Here is a 26,521-nt window from a genome sequence, read left to right as displayed (position 1 = left end):
TTTAACTAATTTAAATTTTAACGGTCACTTGGGTCTTGTGGCCACCGTATTGGAGAGCACAGCCCCAGGACTTGGAGGTCACTGAGTCTGCTGATCTCATTCTATAGAGGAAGAAGCTAGATCAAAGGCTTTGGAACAGGAGAAAGGTGTTCATCTCCCAGCCCCACCAATCACAGTCTGTGGGACCTCAGGCAGTTTATGGTAAAGTGTTAGCCTCAGTTTACTTATCTATAAAATGGGTTCAATAATACCCGCATCCCTGCCTCATGGTGAGGGGTAAGAGAGCCCTGAGGTGGGCAAACAGAGTGCCTGCTCCTTGACCCGTATGCGCTGCTGTCCCCTCTCCACATGGCCTCATTAACAGTCACCAGGCTGCACAACCCAGGGGTTGCTGCTCATCCCGGGTTCTAGGTGAATGGCTGTGCAATGTGGTGGCCTTGGCCAGGATAAGTCCCCCTTAGGCTCTCACTCCGGATGTGGTGCTGGCACAGACTCTTTCACGGCAGGGGAGCGGGGCCAAGTGCAGGCCAGGGGCCGGCAGAAAGCACCAGCTTAGCCCTCAAGGGCAAGCATTTGGAGAAGGTGACCCTCGTCCCCTGGGTGTGTCACCGCCTGAGGCCCCAGGCTGGCCCTGCCATGGTGCCGCTCAGAGGGAAAGGGCTTGGGGTCCTGACCAAGGGAAGTCAGGCTGGGGTCTATCCGGGGGTTAAGCCCCAGGTGTAGCGTCACATGGAAGTCCGAAGGCAAGAGAGGAAGGCAACAGGCCAGAGACAGGGACAGAGGGAGGAAGGCATGAAACATGGTGGAAAGTGGTGGGTCAGGGGCACCAGAAGGAGCCCTGCCCTTTCCTGCAGGCCCTCTTGGGGGCCTCGGCCGGCCAGCTTGTCCTGTTAGTTTGTTAATGTGGTTGCAGCCAAATGAGACGGCAACTCAGGCAGAGGAGGGATGCAGGCTTCTCTGTCCCCGCACAGCCAGCACGTGGCTTGTGCCTTTCCGAGCAGCCAGCTAATCAAGACCCGAAGGGTTCTTATCACCGAGGGCTGGGTAAGGCACAGGCTCTCCTTCCAGACGTTTTGGCAAAGCTCTAATCACACTGCTGTCTTTAAACCAAACCAGGAGCTACAAATGGTTGTTCGCGAGGGTGTGGATCACAGCGTTTTGCTGAGACCTTAATCCACATGTTCTCCTTCCTTCACGGGTATCCCGGAAGCCAGAGGGGAAGCGCTCAAGTCCGGGCCATGACTGAGTCTCCCCAGATCAACATCCTGCCATCAGGTGGCCACGGCCCTGTATCCGAGAAACCCCCGCCACGTGACTGATGCTGAGCTGGCCCAACGCCAGAACATACGTGACCAGTGACAACCGGGGGCTCATGCTAGTGGCCGCTACGTGGAACAGGCTGTGCCAGGGACCCGGCCGCATGCTCGATTTCCCTTCACTTCCAGATTCAGGCTGCTCTGTCTGGGGCTGCTCCCATGAGTACAATGTGGTTGGAGAAAGACGAAGCATTCATGTCTCTCTGCCTGATGTTGTTGACAAAAATAGGCTGTTTACATATTGCAAATCACAGTATGGGCACAACTCACAGGGAGAGGCCAGCAGAGGACTTCTTTGATCAAACATCAAAATTCATGGGGCACCTGGGTGGCTCAGTCGCTTAAGCGTCCAACTTCCGCGTAAGTCATGATCTCACAGTTCGTGAGTTCGAGCCCCGCGTCGGGCTCCGGGCTGGCAGCTCGGAGCCTGGAGCCTGCTTTGGAGTCTGTGTTTCCCTCGCTTTCTGCCTCTTCCCCGCTTGCACTCTGTCTCTCTGTCTCTCTCTCTCTCACAAAAATAAATAAAACACTAAAAATAATTTTAAAACCCCCCATCAAAATTAAAGATGAAGTTGTCAGTGATAGCAGTCAGCTCCTGATCTTATCCCCTCGGTAAGGTGTCCACACTCCTGCCAAGCCCTATGACCTGGGTGGTTAAAGTGTTATGCAAAAAGGTGTAACAATGTCCTTTATGGGGTGTTCCCAAACTACAGCCTCAAGGACCCCCTCCCACCCCCTCTCCCACAGGTGGATGCAAGCCCTGGGTTAGGTGGACACAGCTTGCAAAGCACTGCATCAAAGAAATTCAAGAGGTACTTGATCTGAGAGTCTTCCATTAGGCCTTGGTCTATGTCAAAATCTGGAAACAAATCATATTCTGCCATTTGCCTCAGGAAAAGTAAGTAAGAAATGCGTCAGCTTTGTCTGCCTTGATGTGGGAGCCAAAATGACAATTGTGCTGTGCAGAGGTCAGGCGTTGGGCAAGACAGACTTTCTGGCGAGAAAAGGACCCCTGAGAAGCTTTGACATAGCCACGGGAGTCCCGTGCGACTCTGACCTGTGCCCGCCGCGTGCCTGCGTCCCAGGTGGACTAGAGTCTCTCCAGCCGGCCGAGGGGCTGCGCAGGGGGTCCCCCCGGGAAGCTTGAGGGCTGCTTTCGGCCAGTGCTTGACTGGGGGGTGTGCGTGAAGCACTTTGCGGCCCCGCTGTGGAAAGCTGGGGCCGCTGCGTTCTGGCTCATTCCAGCACCCACCGTCCCACGTGTCTGGTGACACGCAGAGTGTCTCCAGTTTCTGTGAGGGGACAGGAATATCATTTCTAGGCTGCGCTGTGAACACGGGGGGGTCCCCCAGAACATCTGGCGGGGAAACAGGCAGTTCATATCCAATGAGCCAGGGGACGGGAGAAGGGCAGAGCAGAGGAAACGCTCGGAGCCAGGAGACCTGGATTCTGGTCCTGCCTCCTCCCCCAACTTCATTCCAGTGGCTCAGACTAGGTAGGCCTCAGTTTACCGCCCTGTAAAATGGGGGGTTATAATGGGTGCTCTTGCGTGAATCGAATGAAATAATACGTGGGAACACCCTGTGAGTTTAAAGCCTACGTTAGGGAAAACTATTGGCCATATGCTATTCCTACAGATGTCCGACAATCCCTCACTTACTGCTATTTATTAGTTACATTTCCTATGATGACTCCCAAGTCTGTCTGCATCCGTTAGTTACTGTGCAGAGCTGCGGGCAACTGACGTGACCAGGGAGCGTTGGAGGAGTGTGTTTCCGGGGAGTGAGTCTCTCCCCTGCCCTGGGGAAGCAGCACAGGGTCAGGGTGGGGGAGGGGAGCTTCCGGCCTCCCATGAAGAAAAAAACAGGATGGCCCAACATGCAGTGAGTGGCCAGAGGCATCCAGCGGGTGAGCTGAGACAGCGGCAGAGAAGCAAGATGATGCCTTCTGGCTGCAGGGGGAGGGGTGGGGAGAGGGCACCCGGGAGGACACGAGGCAGGGGCTGGGCTGGGGGAGAACGGGGTGGGGGGACTGTGAGTTGGAGCAGGCTGATCAGTGACCCACTGAAAGCTGCTGCCCTAGCTGACCAAAGCATGGCGGGTTCAGCTCACAACTCGCAGAGGTCCCTTGATGATACTGTGGCCTCAGTTCTGAAATGTAGAAATAAGGTGATAAGAAGAAGAACAATACCTATCATTTGGGGAATGCCATCTCCATGCAAAGTGGCCAGTTGCCACGTCTCATTTAGTTACTGTTCTAGTCTATTCCTTGAACACATTAAGTTCCTTCCTGCTCTGAGCCTCCGTGCATGCTGTTCCTTCTGTGGGAATGCTCTTCCTCTCACTGCTCCCAAGTCTCTCAAACCTTAGTCTCAGGTGACCTCCTAGGAAGGGCTTTCCCTGACCGGCCCCCTAGCCAAGCTTTCACCTGCCTCAGTACTCTGTTCCTGCCGTCTTCTTGGCTCCTCTTGACGACAATGACTAGAGTTTGTCCCCTTGTATTTCTCTTATTATTCCTATTTTACAGACAGTTACTAAACAGCTGCTCAAGGTCACGGTTAAGGGCAACTCCAGACTCTCATGCCCAGAAGTGCCAGAGGCAGAGCGCCCAAGCCCCCTGGGCTTGCCTCTGACCCCTCAGCTCGCGGCCAGGTCTGGGGTGCTGTGGAGATCTGCACCTCCTGGAGACCCCCAAACCTGACGCGTCGAGTTTCCTTCAGAAAGACCCCCGGAAAGCAGGGTGATGCTGTGCATGCAGCCTGAGCCCGCGAGGGCAGGGATCACTTAGCAAAACATCTGAATGACAGGCTATTTGAAGGTCGTGTGCCTCTCCCTTCTCTGAACCCCAAATCCACCTCTGGTCCCAACCTTTCAACCGAGTGCCTATCACCGTGGACTGACTCGTATCCCGGCCCTGCTTTGCTAACCAGGTTATTGAGTCCCGGAGGGCTGGGATCGGGTCTCCTACTTATTTTGTGGAGGAGCACACACAACGAACAGCAGTCAAGCTGACAGCATGTTGGCAAGGGGAGGTTCTGCCAATAAATCAATGACGTTAAAGCTCCGACAAGGCCATCAAGGTGCCTCTCGTCACCCCCCATGCATCTGGTGGCTGGTGAGGCCACGGAGCATCACTTCCGGAGTTGCACGCCGACCACGCAGCTGGTGTGCACGCCCTTTTCTCGACCCTTGACCCCAAGGAGGGGCAGGGTACAGGCTTGGCATCGCTCTTCCCACGTCCGACTGCCCAGTTCGGCACAGCGCCTGTGTGCAGCCCCGTCCCTTCCCCCTGCCAGGTCCGTGGGCGCCGACAGCTTCTAGAACATGAGCCCTGCTAACCAGTCCCTGTGTTTCGGGCTGAATCTCCACCCGGAAGGCCCGGCTCTGCAGCCTTAGCCTCCGTCCTTCCCAGCAGCCCCCGTGTCCCTCGTGGGGCCGCTTAAACCAGTGAAGGATTTTACAGGCTTGGTGGCTCCCCCAGAGACATCAGCAGGCCCAGACCCTTGGGTCCCAGGAAGGCCACCGTGCTTTGTGATTCGGCCTTTAGCTTAATTTCAAGGTGACAGGCAGAAAGGCCGGAGCCCCTTCCTTCCCGACTTCCCAGCCGTGTCCAGATGTGGCCGTGGCCACTTTGGTGGCAATTTTCTCACGGTCACCTCTCAGGCCCACTAAGGCAAGGGGCGGAAGTTGTAAGGACACACGTGGCCCCCATACAGGTGTTCTTTTCACAGGGCCAGTACAACTCTTTCCAGAAGGAGCATGCTTACTGACACCTTTGTTCTTCCTAAATTGGTCTCTGCGTAAAAACCCGCCTCCATATTCCTTAGGAGCCCGACTGTGTTTCCTCCCTCTGTCCCCTCCCAGGCCCCCCACCCCCCCCCCGACACTTTCTCTGTTCCTCACCCCGTCCCCCCTTCAGGAACCCTTGGCACACCAGTCAACTACAGATGGTTGGGCGTGGCAGCCCCACGTCCATGGGGACAACGGCTCTGACCTGTGCCTGATGCAGGACATCTGCATGGGAGGGGGGGCCTGGGACTCACCCAGAGGGTGGAGGCAGCTCGGGGGCCTCCCGGGGGGGCTGCGGTCCCCTCGTCAGCGGCCTCTGCACTGCAGCTCTGGGGCTGTGACCACTCTGGCTCTTCTCCCATTTGCTGCTCGCCTCTGTTCTTCTGTTTTCTTATGATCTGGGGAGGAAGTGGGTGACACAAGGGGGCAAGTTACTGGCAAGGCCTTTGGGTGCTGGGTGGAGCAACTGGGGCCACCTCTGGGATTTTTTTAGCCACTTTCTTTTAGCCACACTTAAGGGCTTAGTTTCAACAGAATACCAGCCTGTTCCAGATCTGCCTTAGGGTAAAAACGACACAACTGTAGCCCTAAACATTCTACAGCACTTTGCGGTTTATAAATAATCCTTTCGTGATGCTGACAACTTCTACTTATGAAGGGCCAGCACGTGCCAGGCTGTTTCAGGCACTGTATATGGTCTACCTCATTTAATCATCGAAGTAATTCTCAGGGCTATGTTCTATAACTCTTCCCATTTTATGGATGAGGAAACGGGCTCGGCGAGGTTCCGTTATCAGTTAAGGCCATAGAGCTCATGAATACTGGAGCTGCATCTCAAACCCAGAGTCTCTGGCTATAAATCCTGGTTTTAGGAAGCGCTGGCAGAGTCTGTGAAGCGGGCAGGTACCAAGAGCCATCAGGGAAGGCTTCTGCTCGTTTGTACTGCTTCCTACGTGGGGCACAGCCATTTGGATAGAATGAGTCCATTTATACACTGGTGTCTGGGCTCCCAACCTCTTGTAGGCAGGAAGCAGCTGAGAAAACGGCTGAGCCACTGATCTGAGTGTATCCTTCGATGTCTTTGGAGACCAGACAGGATGAGAAAGCGGGAGGCCGAGAGCCAGGGGGAGTGATGAACTGATGTGCCACGCCCTCGGGCAGACCAGGGCCGGATGGAGGCGTACCCCCATCTCCAGAGTCCTGTACCAGCTGTCTGTGCCCCCACAGGGTGTGTTCGACCCGTGACTTGTTTGCTTGGTTCATAGGTCTCCAGCTTAGAAGCAGCCGAATCTGGGTTGAACGTACTTTGAGCTGTGGGTGGGATGAGACGCTTGGGGGTCTCTGGGTAGAGTGAGTGTGCACGGCATAAGGGACATGGATTTTGTGACCAAAAGGGACGACCGAACGTGCTCATCGCTCCCCGCATGCAGTCCTTTGTTGTGTGACTCCTCATCCCTCCCAGGACGGGGAGAATATACTTCCCACCTTGGCTGTGGCTGACTGTGCGCCTTGCTTTGGCCAATGATGGGTGAGGAGGGAGTGGGTAGCGACAGGTGTCAGGGCGGAGCCTGGGCCCTCGTCCACACCACCGTTTCCTCTTGCTCTCCTCTGCTTCTGTCCTGGCTGTGAGTAGCTGACGTGCCTTCATTCCGGCCCCAGAATGAACACATTGCACGGACTAGATCCCAACCCATAGCTCGAGACGGGGTCACTGCAGATGCACGCGTGAGGAAGAGACTGCGGTATGATAAAACGTATGTGTGGCCTTTGACCCTGGTTCCTGGCACAAAGCTTGGAGCGTCGTTGTTAGGCTAATGAGGTGATGAGCCAGACCACTATACAGATGGAGGCTGGTGGCCAGAAAAGCCAACCATGTGAACCATGGGACTTTCAGCCCCACCTTCAGCCTCCCTCGGGGCGAGGGAGGCACTCTATGCACCTGACTGGTGCATCCACTGATGTGCTGGGAGGGAGTGTGGCGGGGGGAGAGGGCATGGAGGTCTGCACGCCCCTCCTTGTTACCCTCTGTATCTCTTCATCTGGCTGTTCAGTTGTCTCCTTTATGATAAACCAGTAATTGGAAGTACAGCGCTTTGCTGAGTTTTATGAAAATCATCCGACCCGAGGGCAGTCATGGGAATCCCTGAATGTGTAGTAGGCTGGACAGAAGTGCAGTAACTTGGGCGTACCTGAAACTTCACTGGTATCTGGAGTGGGGGCACTCTAGTGGGGCTGAGCCCTTGGCTTGTGAGGTCTGTGCTAACTCTGAGTAGACAGTGTCAGAATTGAATGGAATGGAATTGAACTGAACTGAATTGAATTGAATTGAATTGAATTGAAGAACACCCCTGTGGCGTCAGAGAATTGCCTGTGGAACACAGAAATAATCCTGCTCAGAGGCACAGAGTTTTGGGGTGGCTGGCTTCTCAACAGTAATTAACTGACACATCATGTAAGGGACAGTTTAGGGCATAGAGGTAGCAGGGGGTGACTGCAAGTTTTCTTCAGCAAGAGACTATTTGAGAGGTGTGAGAAGAGGACACACGTATACACACACATGCGTGTGCACACACACACTTGTGGGAGGCACACTCCAGGGAACAGGAAGACAGTGAGTAACCTGCTCCGTGCTGAGTTCCTGGCTCCCCACCCACGAGCTCCATCCACAAAGGCAACCATATTCGACCCCTCGGCTTACGTTTTGCCGGGCAATGCAAATCCTTTTGCACTGGCCCCCAGAGCACAAGAGGGGACAGTGACAAGGCACAGAAACGGCGCCCAAGGCAACAAGGTGCGCCTCAGCCGGCCAGAGGCCCTGGGCTGGGCCAGGGTGACGAACTACAGTGCGGGAGGCCAGGGTCTACCTACCTTCTGCAGGATGGTCGTGGCCAGTTCGTCCGTCAGCTCCTCCTTGTGGTCCCGCAGGTAACTGGCCTCATTCTGCTTGTCCTGCGGAGGGAGGGAAGAGAAGGGGCGCATGCTGTGGGTGGGTCGGGGGACCCGGCAATCACTTTCTTGGGAGTTCTGACCACAGAGGCAGAGGGAGGGTGGGCCCGGCCCCAGTCAAGGACAGACACCATGAGGCCGGTTTGCTGACAACCTATACTTTGTCCTGGCGGCCAGGACCTTGACCCGCACCTCCCCCCAGGGAGGAGAAGGGCGTCGTACCAGACTGTCCCCATAGGCTTCTGCTTTGGAAATTGCCTCCTCGATGGCCTCTTCAGCCACCCGCAGGGCGACAGCCAATGTGTCCATCATGCTGTGTCCTAGACAGGAAACAGAGCACAGACCACTTTCGGAAAGGGAAAGACAGGTAAAGTGATGGTTCCCCTTTACTGCTTCTGTTTAAGTCTTGCAGGGGCCCGGTGGTAAGTTCCCCACTGTTCACCCCGGCCCCTAGTGGTTCCCACTCACCCTCGACTCCAGCCACAACAGAATCGCTGCAGAGTTATTATCTCTCCCTTTCTGATCCCCATATCTTGGGCTTCCTTCCTCTGGTCCCTGCTCTGTGACTGAGCTGGTTTCTGGGGACCCCAAGCCTTGGCCCAAGGGTTCCTCCTCTGAAAATCCTCCTGTCCAGATCCCTTCTGTCCACCCACCTTGGCTGGATGTCCATCTGAGGTTCTGCAGTTCCTTCCCGTGGGGCCAGAAAGACTGTCCCTCCCCGCACAGGTCATTCTCAGAGAGCACGACTGGATCACACGGTCCCTCTTGTGCCCTAACACTGAGCATGGCTCCCGACACACAGAGTGGCTTATGGATAACTTCACAGAAGGACTCCATGTAAGGAAATACTGGTTCTTCTAAACCAAGTCTATCACTAACAACTCTGACCAAGTTCACCGAGCTCAACCACCTGCTGGCCCCAGACTGAGTGTCACATCCATGGCCACAGTCAATCTCTACAAGAATCCACTGAGTAGGTGCCATCTGACAGACAAGAGAACGGAAGCACAGAGAGGTCAAGCAACTTGGCCAAGGTAACTCAGGGAGACAGGAAGAGAGATGAAGTTGGGATCCAGACTGTCTCCAAAGCCCTCGATTTTAACCGCAAAAGCGAGACAAATACAAGCTAATGTGATTTAAAGTCTAATGCTATCGTTATTTTTAGCAAGCGTATTTTTTGCAAATGGCATATTGTTTGCAAATGGCAACAGGTGGATAGAGATGTCCCCATGTCAAAGGACTTTTGCAGGTGACAAAATTCTTTATTTTTTTTTTTTATTTTGGAGAGAGAGAGAGAAGGAGAGAGAGAGAGAGAGAGAGGGAGAGAGAATCTCAAGCAGGCTCCACATTCAGCATGGAGTCCAATGTAGGGCTTGGTCCTGGAACCCTGGGGGGTTGACCTGACACTAAATCAAGAGTCAGACCCTCAACCAACTGAGCCACTTGGGTGCCCCAACCAAATTCTTTTTGGATCTAAGTGATTGGAAGAGTTCTGCTTCCCCAGAAGCTAGATTTCTCCTTCTTACTTGAAAGTGCGAATTTCTATCATCCCTCCCTTAGTTCAGCCCAGAAACCTGACTCACACCAGGCACAAGAACACAGGTCTGCAAGGGCTGCGTGCCTATGGCTTCTTTGCCCGGATTTCAACTTCCTGTTTCCATTTATAATCTCCTTCTCATGCATTATTTAACACATGCAAACCTCCCGAAAGCTGCCTCAAATCCTTTGTAGAGCGAGACGAGGTGTAAATACATCAACGCACTCATTAATCAATCAAAAAAACTTAATTCAAGCTTCTTAGGCTCCTAAAGACACAAACGTGGACCCAGACTGGCATCTGGCAGACATGAGTAAATCTCTAAAGCCAAGCCGGTCAAGCTCAGAGCGATCCAGCCGGCTGACGGGTCCATTGTAAGCTGACTATGATGATACAAGACACCCGGATCGGGGCGACCCAGGTCGAGGCTCTGCGCACCTCAGGGCGCCCGACTGAACATGTATTTTCCCTAATGTCTCCACACGAACAGGCTACAAAATTGAGGTTGTCATGACACCCAGTACTCCCTGGAGGACACTGAATTTCCCATGTCTCTTCTTCAAGATACTACCAATATATTTGTCACAGAAGAAGTGCTTGTAAGCTCTTGCTGGTTCTGTGAGGGGCCCCATGATGCCTTGAGAGACAAACCAAGTCCACGGTCTTGTGTGCTTCCCAGGCTACCGGGTGGCGGGGTTCATTACCCAGCTCCACGGGTCCCTCGCAAGTACGAGCCTGGAGCCATAACCCAAAGGCTCTGGATGCTGCGGTCACGACTTCCAGAGGAGGAGGAAATGGAGCACTGAACATGGTTTAGCTTGAAAGTGAAGGTTCAGGTCGGTGCCACAGAGGGAAAGACTGTTGGGGGGTGTAGAGGAAGGAGAAGAAGCCAGAGGCAGACTGACCTAAGCTCAGAAGGCCAGCAGACAACGGGATGGTCAGTTTTAGGCATCAACCTGGCTAGGCTACTGTACCCAGTTATTTAATCAAACTGGGGTCATGAAGGTATTTTGTGGATGTGGTTAGCATCTACAGTAGTTGACCTGAAGCGAAGGGCATTGCCCTTTAGGTAACGTGGGTGGGCGTCATCCAAGCTGTTGAGAGCAAAGGCCTTAAGGGTACCAACTGAGGTTTCCGAGAGAAGAAAGCCTGTCTCAAGACGGAAGCATGGACTTCTGTCTGAGTCTCCCACCTACTGACCTACACTGTAGACTTCAGGCTTACCAGGCCCCACAACTGTGTGTGAGCCAAGTCCCTAAAATAAAATAAAATAAAATAAAATAAAATAAAATAAAATAAATCTGTGTGTGTGTGTGTGTGTGTGTGTGTGTGTGTGTGTGCATATGTCCTACGGTTCTGCTTCTCTGGAGGACCCTGGTGGATATGAACGGTCACTGAAGGCAACATCAATACCAGGGAATTGTGGGCAGGAGGTGCTCAGGCCATGGATGTCAGAATATCAGGATAGAAATTGAAGGACAGAATTGGAAACAGAGCTGACAGGAACTTGAGTGGCTGGGGCGAAGTAGCAGGGAGGGGGGCTGAGGGAAAGGGAACTCTTGCCGGTGGAGCTGGGCGGCTGAGGACCTTGATTAGGATGGGCTGAGGTTCAGATCACTGTAGGGTTCACAGGGCTTAATAATCAAGCTTTGGAAATGTGAGTTGAGATCTCTGGGCTGAAATGAGCACCGGGCATTTCAGCCTCGGCAGTGAATGGAGGTGCGCGGGGGGCACAGGGGTGTAAGGTACCCCGTGGAGAGGTTCCAGGCGGCAAGGATGGAGGAGGATGGGACCTTCCTGGGAAGGCACCCAAAGGAGAGAACGGAGAGCAGCTGTAGGGCGCCAGAAGCCGGGGACTCAGGAGGCTCTCAAGGTCCAGCACTCAGGAGAAGGAGGTGAAATCGTGGAGAAGGTTTTATTTGAAACCGGAAGTTTGTTTGGCGTTTAACTTGTGCTCTAAGGGGACTATTATATTGGTATAAAAAAAGGAGAATGAATCAGGAAATGACACATTCTTTAGAAGAATATTTTTATTTTATTATTATTTTTAAATGTTTATCTATTTATTTTGAGAGAGAGAGAAGCAGAGAGAGAGAGAGAGAGAGAGAGAGAGAGAGAGAGGGAGAGAGAGAATCCCAAGCAGGCTCCGCATTGTCAGCACAGAGCCGGATGCGGGGCTCGAGCTCACGGACTGTGATATCGTGACCTGAGCCAAAACCGAGAGTTAGACGTTCAACTTACGAAGCCACCCAGGCACCCCTGCAAGAATATTTTAATATGAGCTACGCGGGTGTATTCATTATTATATTCCAACTCCGGAAGATGGTATTGGAGCTCTGACTCACCAGGTGATGTGAGGTATCCAAGGGTGGGGTAGCAAATGCGTTTCTTTAGGCCACGCCTTGCGTATACTCACCGATTTCGACGATGGAGTCACACAAATGGCAACAACAAGAATGCCCGTGGAGACTCACACACAGCCACAAGCAGTTGTGTCCAGCGGTTACAGTGCAACCGGGAGACCCTGATGGGGTCTGAAGGTGTTCCCAGCCCTCCAACTTCCCGTTAGCTATAAACTCTTAGGCAAACTCACCTTCAGACTGTCTATAAAATGTTGAATCACTGCCTGACACACTTCCTTCATTCTCCAGGTTTGCCTCGAAAAAGCTTCCTCCTACAGGGAGGGAGAAAGCGGGACAGAGAATAGGATTATCACAGGTCCCCAGGGAGCACAGGTGCACGGTCACAGAACTGGCAGGTCACCCGTACCCACTCTGATTAAGTCAGCTTTGCAAACAGGTTTAGGGAACCGCTGGGTTTTATAATAATGCTACGGTTTTGGACCAGTCACCCTTTTCTTCTCACACTGATTCGTGGTGTTACGTTGCTGCCTCCCCTAGCTTTCTTCCGGTACCTTCTTCGGAGGCAGCGTGGAGTCAAAAACAGAATAACAGATCGAAGTCAGAGACATGAAAGGTTGATTCCTGGACCTGCAAATTACTAGCCATGCGACCTTGAGTCCGTGACTTAACCTCTCTGACACTCGGCTTCCTTACTAGAAGAAAGAGAAATCTCTAGTGCTCGTGACGGTGATGAGACCCTGTGGGTTTGGTCTTTAGCTGCGGTCTGTGGCATGGACCCACACAGCTGCCTGTAGCTAATGATTTAACTATCACCCTTCTCTTCTATAGAAGGGAGTCCACGTGGAACAAGCCCAGAGATAGCCAAGGTCACCCCCCTGGCATCTGATCTTTGAAGGCCCACTGCCTCTCCTCTGGTCTTCTTTGAATCGAACACACAACCCTAATCTTAATCCAGGCTGGGCAGAGCAGTTGGCTAAGCCCTTTTTAAAGCCCTTTTCCAAGTTGGGGATTTTTATGATATGTGTTCATTCATCAAATGAGATCTCTGAAGATGGGGATGATGGGACTCTTTTAAAGTCACTGGATATTATATCCCTGGTACCCAAGATAGCACCTAACAGTGGGTGGCTCAAGAAAAATGGATTGGATTGGATGTTGGTGGGAACACTGATGGAACCCAGAAAATAAATATGGGTCTATGTGCCTTAGCTCAAAACGGGGCAAATGCCAGTAATGCTATGTCAAACTAAGCAACGGGCCTCCAGTGCTTATAATACACCCCATGCTTTCTTGGATGGCTGTTAGGGGGGCTCCCATGTGGGAAATCCAGGGGTAAATGCTATAGGTATTTGAGGCAGGTTTAGTAGCCGGCTACCTTCACGAAACAAGCCATTAGTGGGGAGCCTGTCATGGCGACTCAGTCTGACCATATATCATTCTCCGTGTTTGTGTTTTTTGACCAGCCTTTCATAATATATATGAAGTCCATTTATTCTAGCTCTGTGACCCTGAGGATGTGGCTTTGTGTTTCTGGGCCTCAGTGTCCTCACTTACGATGTAAGGCTTTAAGATGTCATATCTGCAGACCCTAAGCTGCCGATCTTAGTGCAAATATTTCACTGTGGCGTGGCTACAGCCAGTATTCATTCATCCATCCAGCCAAGAGTCCACTAGGTGCCTGGCTCTGGGCTGGGTGTTAGGGTATACTGGTGAGCAAAGCCAGAAATCCTTGTTGCCCTGACCAATTGGATAGTCTAGTGGGAAAGAATTCATCAAAGATTTATGTAAGTCAATGTAAAATTATAGATACGTTAAGTGCCCTGACTGGGTGCTTCATAGTATGGTGGACATGTCTAACAGGGACAGTGAGTCACCAGGCAGAGGGGTGGTGGGGAGGCGGGCAAACAGCATGCACAGGGAAGGCGGTGGGGGTAGCAGGTGCATCTGAGGACGGAAACAGGAGGCAGTGTGGCTGGGCTTGGAGACCCAGACCACACAGGACATGGTGACCGTATCTTTATTTTTTGATCTTTATTCCAACAGCCACATGAATAGCCAGTGAAGCTTCCATGGAGGTGATCTGGTCAGATTTGCACGTCCAAGTGCACTCTGGCTGCCATCGGGAGAACGGCTTGGTGTGGGCGGTGAGGAAAGGCAGGGAGTGGAAGCCCTGAGTGCAGTGTGCTCTCGGTTGAGGGTCTCCGCCACCTACTGGGAAGAGCACTGAGGCAGGGCGGCAAGTGGGGGAATGTGCAGACCAGGAATGGTCTGGGAAACAGAGAGACCTGGGCATGTTTACAGATCAATAGGAAGGAACCAGTTAAGAGACAGGCTGGCTTAGCAAGAAGGAAGGGATGCATGACCTTGAGACCTTCCTAGAAGGTGACAGGATCCAGTGTAGGGGTGCATACTACCTGCCCTGTGAAGGAGAAGGTGCGGTCATCTGCCGAGAGAATGGGGGAGGGTGGAGGGGGGAATGAGCAGAGAGAAGATCTAGAAATATCTTGGGGAGAATGAGCTGCCCAGAGGGCAAGCTCTTGCTCCGCATGATTTTGAAACTTCTAGTACAGCATCTCTCCCCCCGTGTCCCTTTAAATTCACAGGGGGGATCTTTCAGTGTTATTTAGGAACGGCAGAAAGCAGCTGAACTGTTCTGGAAAGCACTGATGTGGCAGTCACACCAGGTCATCCTATCTTTCGTGAGTTGCAGGAACCTCTGATTTCACACGGCTCAGCATTTTCAAAAGACCTCGTTTGTCAGTCAAATCCCAGATGAAGGATGTTATAGACCTTTACAGGAATCACATCCAAAATAGATATACAGTGTTCATGAATAAAAAGGCAGGGTTTATTTCTCCCATTTTATTTATCCCATAACTGCGTATTTATCCAATAAACGTTTATTTATCCAATAAACGCGTATGTTATTTATCCAACTGTCTAGAGATTAAGTACATTAATAACGACTACATTTATCATTTCACGTAGTGCCGCTTCTCTCTAGGGTAACCATTAAAAATGTCATGCTCAATCTATCGGATGAATCAGGTGAGCACTCGTTACCATTGGACACTATATTTTTAAAAAATTTATTTACTTATGATCTGACCTCTCCAACTGGCCTGCTGGCTCTGGGATGGTAGGGTCTTGTCTGTCTTGTCACTCAAACCAGGTGGGCACACAGTAGGTGTTCAATACACGTTTGCTGCATGTTTATTAAAGGAATGAATACCTCTTAGATCTATCTGATGGAACCAATGGGTCTCCTTGTAGGCCTGGCCTATCCCGGTCACCTGATATGGGCTGTGGGAGGAGTAAGCCTAGCTTGGGACGGCCGGAAGGACTGACGTGGGTGCAGGGTGGGCACCTGGTGGCTGACCCATAAGATTCTACGAACTCGATGAATTTTCAATGGACTGAGGGTGCTCAGGCCAACTACGCTGGTCCTGGGGGTGGAGATGAAGATGGGCCCATCTTATTTAGAATGCTTGCTGCACAGGGCCGCCTGGGTGGCTCAGTCGGTTGAGCGTCCGACTTCAGCTCAGGTCATGATCTCACGGTCCATGAGTTCGAGCCCTGCATCAGGCTCCATGCTGACAGCTCAGAGCCCGGAGCCTGCTTCGGATTCTGTGCCTCCCTCTCTCTCTAGCCCCTCCCCTGCTCATGCTCTGTCTCTCTCTGTCTCAAAAATAAATAGAAACATTAAAAAAAAAAGAATGCTGCTTCACAAATTGTGGTCAGGTGCTCTCTGGGGCTCTCCATCTCGGCTGTGCCTTAACATACCCCATGGAGCTTTACAAAGTATCTGTACTGGGCTCACCTCCACAGATTCGGAAGTACGTGGCTGAGCATGGAAGATGACCCTGTCACTGGAAGGTGATTCTGGACTGAGTACGTACGGTTGGGATTGAGGAAGACAGGTAACAACAATGCAAGGGTGCTGGGTGATAGGTGGGAGCTCATTGTGAGGGCGCCCCAGTCATTTGGAGTAACCGGGAGGCCACGTGTGCCCTGGGGGATTTCCCTCTACTTGAGGCGTGAGTGAATTTTCTAGGCGGTGTGTAGAATAAATCCCATTGTTTCATGATCGCGGCTTATCAGCTTTGAACATGATCTCACAAACTGTTTCTTGTCCCCTGGTCTTCGCTTCTGTTAAACAGAAATCTTAGTTTAAATGGCGCCCTGAATCATGAAAGCAACTGACTGGAATGCTTCAGCGAAGCGTCTTCGTACCCACAAAATGCTTTCAAGATTAAGCGAGTGCCACGCTGAGGGCAGAAGATGTGCCAGGGGTTGAGCCACACTTTGGGGACACAGAGGTGATGAAGCTATTGCTTCACAGGGTTGAGCAGGAGAGAGGCGTGTAAAGCATTCCCTGAAGGCCCGGATGAAGGACGTGGTGAATCCCGGAAGGCCCAGAACCCAGATCTGCCTCTATGGTGGCAGACAGCTACCCCCAGTGGATGGTTTTCCTCAGAAAGTGACGCGTGAAAATTTCAAAGCCCTGAGCTGGCCCGCTTGGGACGCATGTCTGCCTGAGCCACCCTTGGGGCCTGAGGGAGAGAGGGGAGGAGAGCAGACTTGTGGTCTATTCTGTGGGATTCTCCACATGTTTGCTTTTCCCCTCGTCTTGCAGTAGGCAGTGGACGTCTGAATTTGGTGACTGGTATAGGGGTACCCCAAGCAGACCTGGGGGTGTATGTGAGAGAAAAGAAAGGATGGGATGCAGTCAAGTGAGCCAATAATATTCTGGAAACTTCCTGAGGTATCTCTCTGGGTTGAAAAACGACTGTTAACAGGATTCCGCTCAGGCTTTATTTCTTTTTTGGCCTCCATTCCTGGAGAAAAGGTTTTTCGAAAAACCAGCAAAGCGAAGATAAAAATAATCTGTGGAAACCTTCAGCACTGCTCTCTTAGCTTAGGCTTCCTGAACGGTTTGAAAGATAGAGTCTAGCAACCACCACAAAAGGCCCTAATGATTCTCTGTGTTTAAGGCGTCCTTTAATGCTTTCCTCCCTCGTCTCAGTGGCTGGCATATTTTCAGATAAGACATGGCCATAGACTTTATTGAAAATACAACAATGTAAAGTAATGATGGCGAAAAAGCTCCAGAATGAGATGGATGAGATCTTTTTTCCTTCCCTCTTTCTTGTGGATAAAAAGCATGTACCTGTGTCAGCAAAGTGTTGGAAAAAATCTGCCTTTAGATAGAAGGAAAAAAACAACAACAACAAACACCAGCCTTTTTTTGGAGGATACGCTGTTCATATTCTGACAACGATTTCTTCCTACTGGCTGGTGTAATAGAACTGAAGAATATAATTTCTCCTTCTAATCACATTGGTTGTCTTAACTGTATAAAAACAGCGAAGGTAGAATTAGTCCTTCAGGCTTCCTGGGAGAGAAGCCCGTACACATCAAGTTCTGGAACTGGTGTGAGTAAAATTTTGGAGTAGGAGGGCAGGGGAGTGGAGGGCATACCTCAGAGTCCAGACTAGTCTATGTGATCAAACAAAGAGGACTTTCTGACGTTTTAATCGTTAGGGGGAGACGATCCAGAATCTTTGATTTCTAGGGATCTAGAATTAATATGTGCACAACCCGCAGAAATACTTTGGTCTTCTTTTTTAAATGTTAATTTATTTATTATTTTGAAGGGGGAGAGGGGCAGAAAAAAGAGAGAGAGAGAGAGGGAGAGAGAGAGAGAGAGAGAATCCCAAGCAGGCTCCATGCTTTGGGCACAGAGCCCGACTCAGGGCTCGAACTCACCAACTGTGAGATCACGACCTGAGCCGAAATCAAGAGTCGACACTTAACTGACAGAGCCACCCAGGGGCCCCAATACTTTGGTCTTCTCAGCACATTCGACAGCCCAGTGGGGATGCTGGCACGGGGTAACTCAAACTTAACAGAATCTTTGGTATTTAGCCTCCTACTTCTGATCCTCATTGGGGCCAGATAGTTAAGCAACTTTCTTGGTCCCAGTTGAGTGTGGCCGGTGTCGGGGGCCTCCCAGCCCGGCCTCCTTCCATCCCACCAGCCCCGCAAAGACTCCCAGAGCAGAGCACCGCCCACGTACCTAGAATATCGAAGCACGCCCCGCTCTCCAGCCGGTGTTTCCTGTACAGGTTCTTCAAGACCTTAGCACTGCCGAAGCGTTTGAAGCGACTCTTTACGTTATTGTAGAACCATTCCAGAGACTGGGTCCTCAGAAGCCTGCGGAAAACACAGAATTAGAAAACAAAATCAGAATTAAAAACCAGAGTGATTAAAATGGTGGGTGGCCAAAGGTGCCATGATACTCCGTAGCGCCTTCCATCAAGACGTGCAGCTGCCTTCTCCACTCTCGAGTCCGGGCTGGTGCGTGTGTGTGACTTGTTCGGACCGCGGAGATGGGTGGGTGTGACACTGCAGATCTTGAGCCTTACGGTGACCTCTCTTGCCGCTCCTGGAGATCCTGCACCCCGTGACCACGTGAGCAAGCCCAAGCTGGCCTTCGGGGTGCCCACGGACACTTGGCCCAAATCACCCCTTCCGCCTCAGGCAATGACCGGCCCATCTCAGACAGGTGAGCGAGGGAAAAGGTGACAGGGACCTGGCGAGTGACAAGAGTGATAGCAGCCAGGAGGACAGCAGCGAGGATGAGGTCCAGGCCACCCGGACAAAGAGATACTCAGCAGCGGTGTGGATTCAGAAGATTAAAGAGCTGACTCTGGTGATGAGGACACAGGCCAGCCTGTGGCAGTGACCGGGGGGGTGGCCAGGGGAGCTGCAGCCACAGCCGGAGCCACAGTACCAGTCTCACCCCCAGGGGCAGCGAGCACTCAGCCCAGGAGTCTGGCAGTGAAGCCACAGCTTTGGATTCCAGGCACAGTGACCGAGTCCCGGGGCCCCCGGGACTGGCGCCGACACGATTACCGTGCACAGAAACGCATGTTTCCAGCGGTCTCTTTGTGAGCCCTCCGCTTTGTTCGTTTTCCTCCCCTCCTCCAAACCTTGGCTGTTATTAAAGCCAGTCTCTCTTTAAACAAATAAACAATTGACTGGAGATGCATGAGTGGCCTGAAGAAGGACCAGCAGAGCAAGCATGCACCTGAGCCCATCCAAACAGCAAGTGGATAAATGCTGGCCATTTTAAGCCACTGACTGATACACCTGCTTAATATCAGGCTTTGTATGTGACACTCCTGTTGCACTGACAACACCTCTCACTCAGCACGAGAGAGACAAGGTTCTCCAGCCACTTATGCATTCAGCTGGGAGCACGGAGGGAAAGCAGTTTCTTGGGCAGTGCTGGAACGGTGGGTCCAGAACACTGACAAGATGCTTCTCTCTTTTTGGAATTTTTAAAAAAATTTGTAAGAAAGTTTATTTATATTTGAGAGACAGAGCTTGAGCGGGGAAGGGGCAGAGAGCGAAGGAGACACAGAATCCAACGCAGGCTCCAGGTTCCGAGCTGTCAGCACAGAGCCTGTGCACGATCATGAGATCGTGACCTGAGCTGAAGCTGGACGCCCAACCGACTGAGCCACCCGGGCGCCCCTCTTTTTAAAATTTTTTAAAGTTTATTTATTTATTTTGAGAGAGAGCAAGACAGCGAGCAGGGGAGGGGCATAGAGAGAGGGAGAGAGAGAGAATCCCAAGCAGGGTCTTGCACCACCAGCACAGAGCCTGATGAGGGGCTCAAAGTCACGAACCGTGAGATCATGACCTGAGCCAAAACCAAGAGCCGGATGCTTAACTGACTGAGCCACCCAGGTGCCCCCAAGATGCTTCTCTTTTTGGCTTGATGACATATTTCTAAGGCCCTTCCATTTCAAGACTAGCTTTTACTGTTACTTTTATTATGAACGTAATAACACATGCTCACTTTAGAGAATTCAGAAAAGCGAAACGAACATAAAGGCCTCTAATTCAATGGATGCACAAGCACATCTGTATCTACTCTTCCTCCCCAGATGCCAGTAAAATGGGAGAAGATACCCAAAGGGAAAAATCTACACAAACGAAGAATAGGGGTGAGAGCAAAACACCAGAGATTTTGACATGTTTCTGGAAAATCGAAAGTGGATGATAGCATGAACGTAAGAGAGAATTCTGTCCTCCAGACAGGTACAGGATCTGGGCCTCCTGGACCGAGGGGTCCAACCTGGAGCTGGCTTGTGCCAAGAACAGCACTGGTTGTGAGACGGAATTCAGAAAGCTGATCTAATGGCTGCATACACGACAGTGAGGCCTCTCGGTCTCCATCCCAATTCCTAATCAAATGGACAACTGGTCCAGGGATGCTTTGTCCTTGGGCCCCAAACGAAAACAGTCCTGTAATAAAATTGGACAATCTACTTGAAGAAGACTAGGGCTTGAATACAAGGGTCACACCTGGGAGTGAAACCTTCCTTGGGCAGCTTGGGAGGAGCAGCTCCTCCTCCGCCCGCCAACACCTGCCCACCAGATCCTGTCCATCTACCTGAAGATGGGCCTGGCCGACAAACTTGGAGTTGTCAGTCAGCACGTCACCCCCTGTTCAAAGGACAGGTCTGCTGGGAATACTAGCCTATCCATGTTAGTCATCTTTATTAATCAGCCAAGACCTTTGTTAAAAAATATGAATAGACAACCAGAGATCACTAGAAATTTGAAACAATCCAATGGATTGGGAAAGAAGGACCAAGAGAAACTACGAGGGAACTTTTAAAAAGAGAAATGAAGGTAATCTAGGGTAATGAAAATCGCTCTAAACATTCTAATAAATAACAGTGATTTGAAACGACACTGTACCTCATCCATATAACAAGACTACGTGGTGTGAAAAGTAAGTAATCAGGCAATAATAGTTTCTTGGACACAGAACCTATGATCGGTGAAATCTTCCAGAATGCAGAGCAAGAAGTCAAAAAGCATAGGACTTATCGGAGGAAGGAACATGAGGATCAATTCAGTGGGCTCAGCATCTAACAGGATTCCAGGAAGGGAGAAGAGGAAAGAAAAAACATCAGACATATAACAGAATAAAAGGGGCCCAAGCTAAGAAAGGCAAAGGTATTTAGGTTAAGAGTCTACCAAAGGCCAAGCAGAATAAATTAAATACCAAACAAAACACAGCAGACAATCCTACCTACATACATCTAAGATTCAGACCCTCAAAAAGATGAGGCTTTGAAGGCTTCCAGACAGAAAAAAAGGGCATTTTTGCAAATGAACAAAAATATGAATGACATTAACATTTGAAATCTATAACACCGAATGCAAGGAGACAATGGAGCATGGGTTTCCTAAGCCCGGAGAAGAACTAACAGGAACTCAGAATTCTATGTTCAAACTGTCATCGGAGGAGGGCCCAATAAAGATATCTTCAGCCATGCAAGATCTCAGAAAGTTTATGCGCTTTCTGGGAGGAAAAAGATTCTTAAAGTAAACCATAGGAGAGTGAAAAAACCATCTGAGAAAGAGGAAATCACGGCCCTCTAGAAAGAGGGAGTCAGTGCAGGGATCCAATGGGAAGAAGTCTCAGGTGCCAGCTGCACAGCAGGTATGAAAGGCAGGCAGTGCAAACAGGCCATTCAATAAGCGCATAATTAAGAGGCCAAATGAATGCAGAGAGATGCTGAAGAAGGAGGCACATCTTTCTTTGGGCAATAAGAATAAAGATAATTAGAAGCCCCAGGGAAAACACAAACAAAACTAAAACGGCAGCTCTAGAAAGCGACGGTCTAATCAGGAAGCACATTCAAGGCCGTCAGATTCTGCCAACTAACGAAGCAGAAGAGGCAAATGGCTCGTGGCCCGGGTTCGTGGCCAAGGATCACATTTCCTTCTCTCTGCAGACTTCACGACAAGACTCTGGTCTGTAGCAAATTGTATATATTGTATTACATATATAATGTATGCATTATAATTTTATATGTATAATGAAAACACCATTTTACTTTTCACACCCTATTTATAGACAAAGCATGAAAGCCCTCCCTGTCAAGACGTTTGCATTTTTTGCTGAAAGCGAAACCAAGTCATCAGCTGGCCTGAAAGGAAGCCCGGATGCAGAGAGAGGCAGGAACAACACAGACGGCTCACAGAGGCTAACTTCCTCATCTTGCACAGTGGGGTCCAGACTCGCTTCTCGAATATATGGACAACAATCACGGTTTAAATATGTCATGTAAAGTGACAGAGGCCACCGGGTATTAATAAAACTTTGGGGGGAGGGGAAAGAGGTAGCAAGGACGTGGGCCAGGCATGAGAGTCTAAAGGTGACGAGTCAAGAAATGGTACACGTTAGTTAGAATTTTAGCAGTAACCCCAAGGAATGTTTACAGGTGACTGCTTGGGGCATTGGGACTTGGCATGTTGCTGGGGGCATGAGATCCTTTAACTTTTGTATCATTTTATATTGCTTGAATTCTTTTTTAACCAGGTACATGCATTAACGTAAGAGCACTGAAGTAAAAACAAAAGGGGCGTCTCGGTCAGGTGGGTGGCTCAGTCAGTTAAGTGTCCAGCTCTTAATTTCAGCTCAGGTCGTGATGTCACAGTCATGAGCTCGAGCCCCACGTTGGGCTCTGTGCTGGTCGTGGAGCCCGCTCAAGATTCTCTCTCTCCCTCCCCCTCTGACCCTCTCCCCAGCTCATGCTCTCAATCTCTCTTTCTCTCTCTCTCTCTCAAAAAAAAAACATACGTAAAAGAATATTTTTTTAAAAATCACCCCAAAGTCTTAGCCCTGGAACTTGACATCTGAAGTGTTTGTTATGGACTGAAAGTCTATATCCCCACAAAAGTCCTATGTTGAAACCGAATCCCCGATGTGATGTCACCTGTGGGTGGGGGGCTTTGGGAGGTGGGGCCCTCATGAACGGGATGGTGTCACTATAAAAGAGACCCTAGAGTGCTTCGTCCCCTCTCCTACCGTGTGAGGACACAGCGAGAAGCCGGCCGTCTATGAGCTGGGAAGCGGCTCCTGGCCAGACACCAAGTCTGCCCGTGCCTTGATCTTGGTCTTCCCGGCCTCCAGGACTGTGAGAAATACATTCCTGTTGTTTAGAAGTCATTCAGTCTGCGGCATTGTATGATAGCCGCCGGGAACAGGTGGTATGTGTGGGTGTGTATGTGTGTGCACACGTGTGTGCATGCGCACCTAACGCAACACACATGGGGAAGACAGTGTCGGTCTCAAGTCTGTTGGTGCAGAAGGGGCCCCAGGGCCAGTGTCGCTCTGAGGGACCATGTTTAAGAGGGAGGAAGCTCCTCCCCCTTCTGATAAAGCCCAGCCTACAAAAGCTGTGGGGCAACATCAGTGCAGCCACCAAGAGTACCCAGGAGGCAGTGAGGGTGGCAGTGGAGGGGCACCCCTCCTAAAAGGCTCAGGACTTCACTGAAGAGAAGTTCTGGACGGGCTTGTTCCTGAGCATATGCGAGGGACCTCCAGTACATGTAATATGCACACTGTCTTTTCTTAATTTGTTTTTAACGTGTATTCATTTTTTCAGAGAGAGAGAGAGAGAGAGAGAGAGAGCCTGAGTGGGGGAGGAGACACAGAATCCAAAGCAGGCTCTGTCAGCACAGAGCCCAATGCGGGGCTCGAACTCACGAACCGTGAGATCATGACCTGAGCCGAAGTCCGACGCTTAACTGACTGAGCCACCCAGGCGCCAACCCCCACCCCCACCCCGACACTGTCTTTTAAGAAACATGGGATCACAATGACTTCGATCCCGCAGATGCCTTCAGAGCTCAGTCTGTCACTTCATTCAAGTCTCGGCACAAACGTCACACCCTTGTGAGGCCCTGCCTGGCCACTTTGGCTAGAATACCATGACCACACCAACACGTCTTGTATCGCTCACCTTTTCTCTCTCCCTTTTCCCATAGATTACTTCTCTGCGCCTCATGTGTCATTATATATAATTGTATAGAGTTACTTACAAGTTAATATGTTGATGCATTAATTAATGATTGTTAAATTGGTCATGATTTCTTTCTCCTTTCCAACAGAACGTAATAAGCTCATGGGAAACAGGGTTTTTTTTTCCCACTCCTGTATCCTAAGTGCCTAGACCCACCGTGTGCACACAGCGGACACTCAATAAAATCCGGTGAGTGAGGGACACACACTGTGCTAACCTACTGTTTTCACTTGCTATTCCTGATTGAGTTCAATGTCCTTAAACAGTCTTCCCCCACGGCACCTTTGGCCAAAGGAGTCCCAGGGTTCTCTGCGGTTTGGATGCAGCCTGCTTTACGTAACTGATCTCCTATCTTCGGACGCGGAATTTCTCCCCATTTTGTTTTCTGTTAACAACAATTCTATGACACGTATGTTGGCGGCTATGGTTTCACACAGCCACGATCGTGGATTCTAGAAAAGGAATCACTGGGCTCACAGATATCAATCTTTCATAAAGTTTGTACCAGAAAGCTTGCTCCTCACCTGGGCGTGAGATTCTAAAATCCTCAACGTGGCCTCACATTGAAAAGAAAGCCCCAGAGGAGTGGCTGATGGCTCCGTGCAAAGCCCACTTGTGGTCCCTACGTGCAGCCCAGGAAGGAAGGCAAGCATCACCTCCTCCGCACTCCGGTTTGACCCCCAAGAGGGCATTTAGAGGCTGGTCTCCACTGAAGGGAAAAAAGCAGCTATCCAACAGCACGTACCAAACGTCTCATCCCTTTTATTTAAAACTGCATGATATCACCTGTATCATTGCTATTAAAACAAATGGACACGGTTATGCGAGTGCTTGTCTTAGGCACTGTGCCCAAAGCTTTCCTCGAATCCTTTTATTTAATTCACAGAGCATAGCACGGGGAGTTAAGACCATGCGTGCTGAGGCAGGTTGGGACTGGCCCAGGGATTTGCTACCTGTGTGGGTGCTGAGCAAATTCCTGTCTGTAAGCCTCAGTTTTTTCGTCTATAAGATGGGGATGACAGTCACCACCTCGTAAGGCGGTTTGAGGATTAAATGATAGAACACAAGCAGTAAGTTGCCTGGCGAAACGTGACTTCTTAAGACAGGCTCGGTGATTTCTTAAGACAGCTCCACAAGGGCGAGCCTCATTGGGATAGATGGTTAAGTCGAGATGTAGTAAGATTGACTGTGTCGCCCAAAGGAGCAAAGCGCGTCAGCAGGGATTCAAAACGGGAGCTCAACCATGCAGATGTGCCCGCCACGGGCATTCAAAGGGAAGAGAGATTGGCTCTCCTTAGTGCATTTTCCTGTAGCATTTTAATTTACTACAAAGAATAACTGTCATTTATTTTAGCATCTGTCACTTTTATTGAAAACCCATACGGCTATTTTCAGAATAAACACACGGCAGACAGGAAAAAAAGTACAGAAGACTTTGTCCTTGGAAACCATAACATCTGGGCTTACGATTTATTTGATAGCTTTAACATTTATTTATTTTTGAGACAGAGAGAGACAAAGCATGAATGGGGGAGGGGCAGAGAGAGAGGGAGACACAGAATCGGAAGCAGCCTCCAAGCTCCGGGCTGTCGGCCCAGAGCCCGACGCGGGGCTCAAACTCACGGACCGCGAGATCGTGACCTGAGCTGAAGTCGGACGCTTAACCGACTGAGCCACCCAGGCGTCCCAATAGCTTTAAAAGCACAAACGGAATGTGACTCTAGAAATGTTCTCCAGGCCACGTCCCCGGTGCACTGCCCTGCTCTCCGAGCCGTCGACCATCACAAAGGACCTGTTGGTGGCTCAGCAATGTGGCTGAGGGTCCACAATGGTCCTGTTGGGGGATGGTTGTTACTGTGCTCCACATTCCTTTGACCAAAGGACATTCCCTGTCCTTTTGGGACACTCACCCTTCCCTCCTAATGGAGGGTAAGTTGTTCGGGAAAACCTAGCACCCCTTCCCCTCGCTCCCCACCCCCAACACCGCCCTGGTCAGCATGTGGGCGGTCACACGACACAGACCAGCGAACCCAGGTCAAGATGGAGGTTTTTGCTGCTGCTCTTGGAAGGCGGGGTTCTGCCCTTCTGCTGGGCTGGCCCCACAGAGGAAGGAAAGCCCAGAACTGCTGGGGCCATCCCGCCCATCACTTGGGGGGATATTTGTGGTCTTCTGGACAGAAGCAGATCTGATGTTGGAAAGGGACAGGACCCTGCTGCTACACTTCGAACACGTGTATCTCCTCAAGCCCAAGGTCAAGCCCTGGACTCGTCTATTACATGAGCCAGTAATTTCCCTCTCTTACACCTTTTGGAATTGGTTTCCCTTATTGGCAACCAAGAGTCTTCATACCTCAAGTATACAAAAGGATGAGCTCTTTCCTCCCTGGTTATACCCAAACTTTTGGCATTCAGAAGCGCGTTAATGACCTCTAGAGTGGAAGCCCCAGTGCGCTCAAGTCTTGGAGTGGGACCAGGGCACCGCCCTGGGCTGCTGGGAGGTGGGAGGCCGGCACCGAATCCTTGGAGAATGACTGTCAAAACCACAGCCTGATTTGGGAGCAGAAAGCTTTTCTCTGACAAAGCGATGTGTTTTAGACTATGTTTTGACTTAGCGTTACCGTGGAGAGCTTTCCTGGAAGTCAGGCAAGGCTCGGTCAGGATGACCTTCATTTCA

The 26,521-nt window shown here is 50.8% G+C and overlaps 1 protein-coding gene across 2 annotated transcripts in view; it reads right to left on the bottom strand.

Moving 5' to 3' along the window:
- The window catches only part of MYRIP (myosin VIIA and Rab interacting protein), a 376,824-nt gene that overhangs the window by 82,127 nt on the left and 268,176 nt on the right, over positions 1-26,521 (bottom strand). For both annotated transcript variants that reach the window (XM_047875910.1, XM_047875911.1), the window contains exons 4-8: positions 18,030-18,166; positions 12,181-12,261; positions 8,273-8,370; positions 7,973-8,053; positions 5,359-5,502 (exon numbers count right to left, since the gene is read on the bottom strand). In XM_047875910.1, coding sequence (XP_047731866.1) covers positions 5,359-5,502; positions 7,973-8,053; positions 8,273-8,370; positions 12,181-12,261; positions 18,030-18,166 — 541 coding nt within the window. The remainder of the gene's footprint in view (positions 1-5,358; positions 5,503-7,972; positions 8,054-8,272; positions 8,371-12,180; positions 12,262-18,029; positions 18,167-26,521) is intronic.

The sequence above is a fragment of the Prionailurus viverrinus genome, chromosome C2 (genome assembly GCF_022837055.1).
Source record: "Prionailurus viverrinus isolate Anna chromosome C2, UM_Priviv_1.0, whole genome shotgun sequence".
NCBI classification, from domain to species: Eukaryota; Metazoa; Chordata; class Mammalia; order Carnivora; family Felidae; genus Prionailurus; species Prionailurus viverrinus.
The sequence above is the reverse complement of the archived record's forward strand: the minus strand, read 5'-3'. Positions and strand labels throughout refer to the sequence as shown.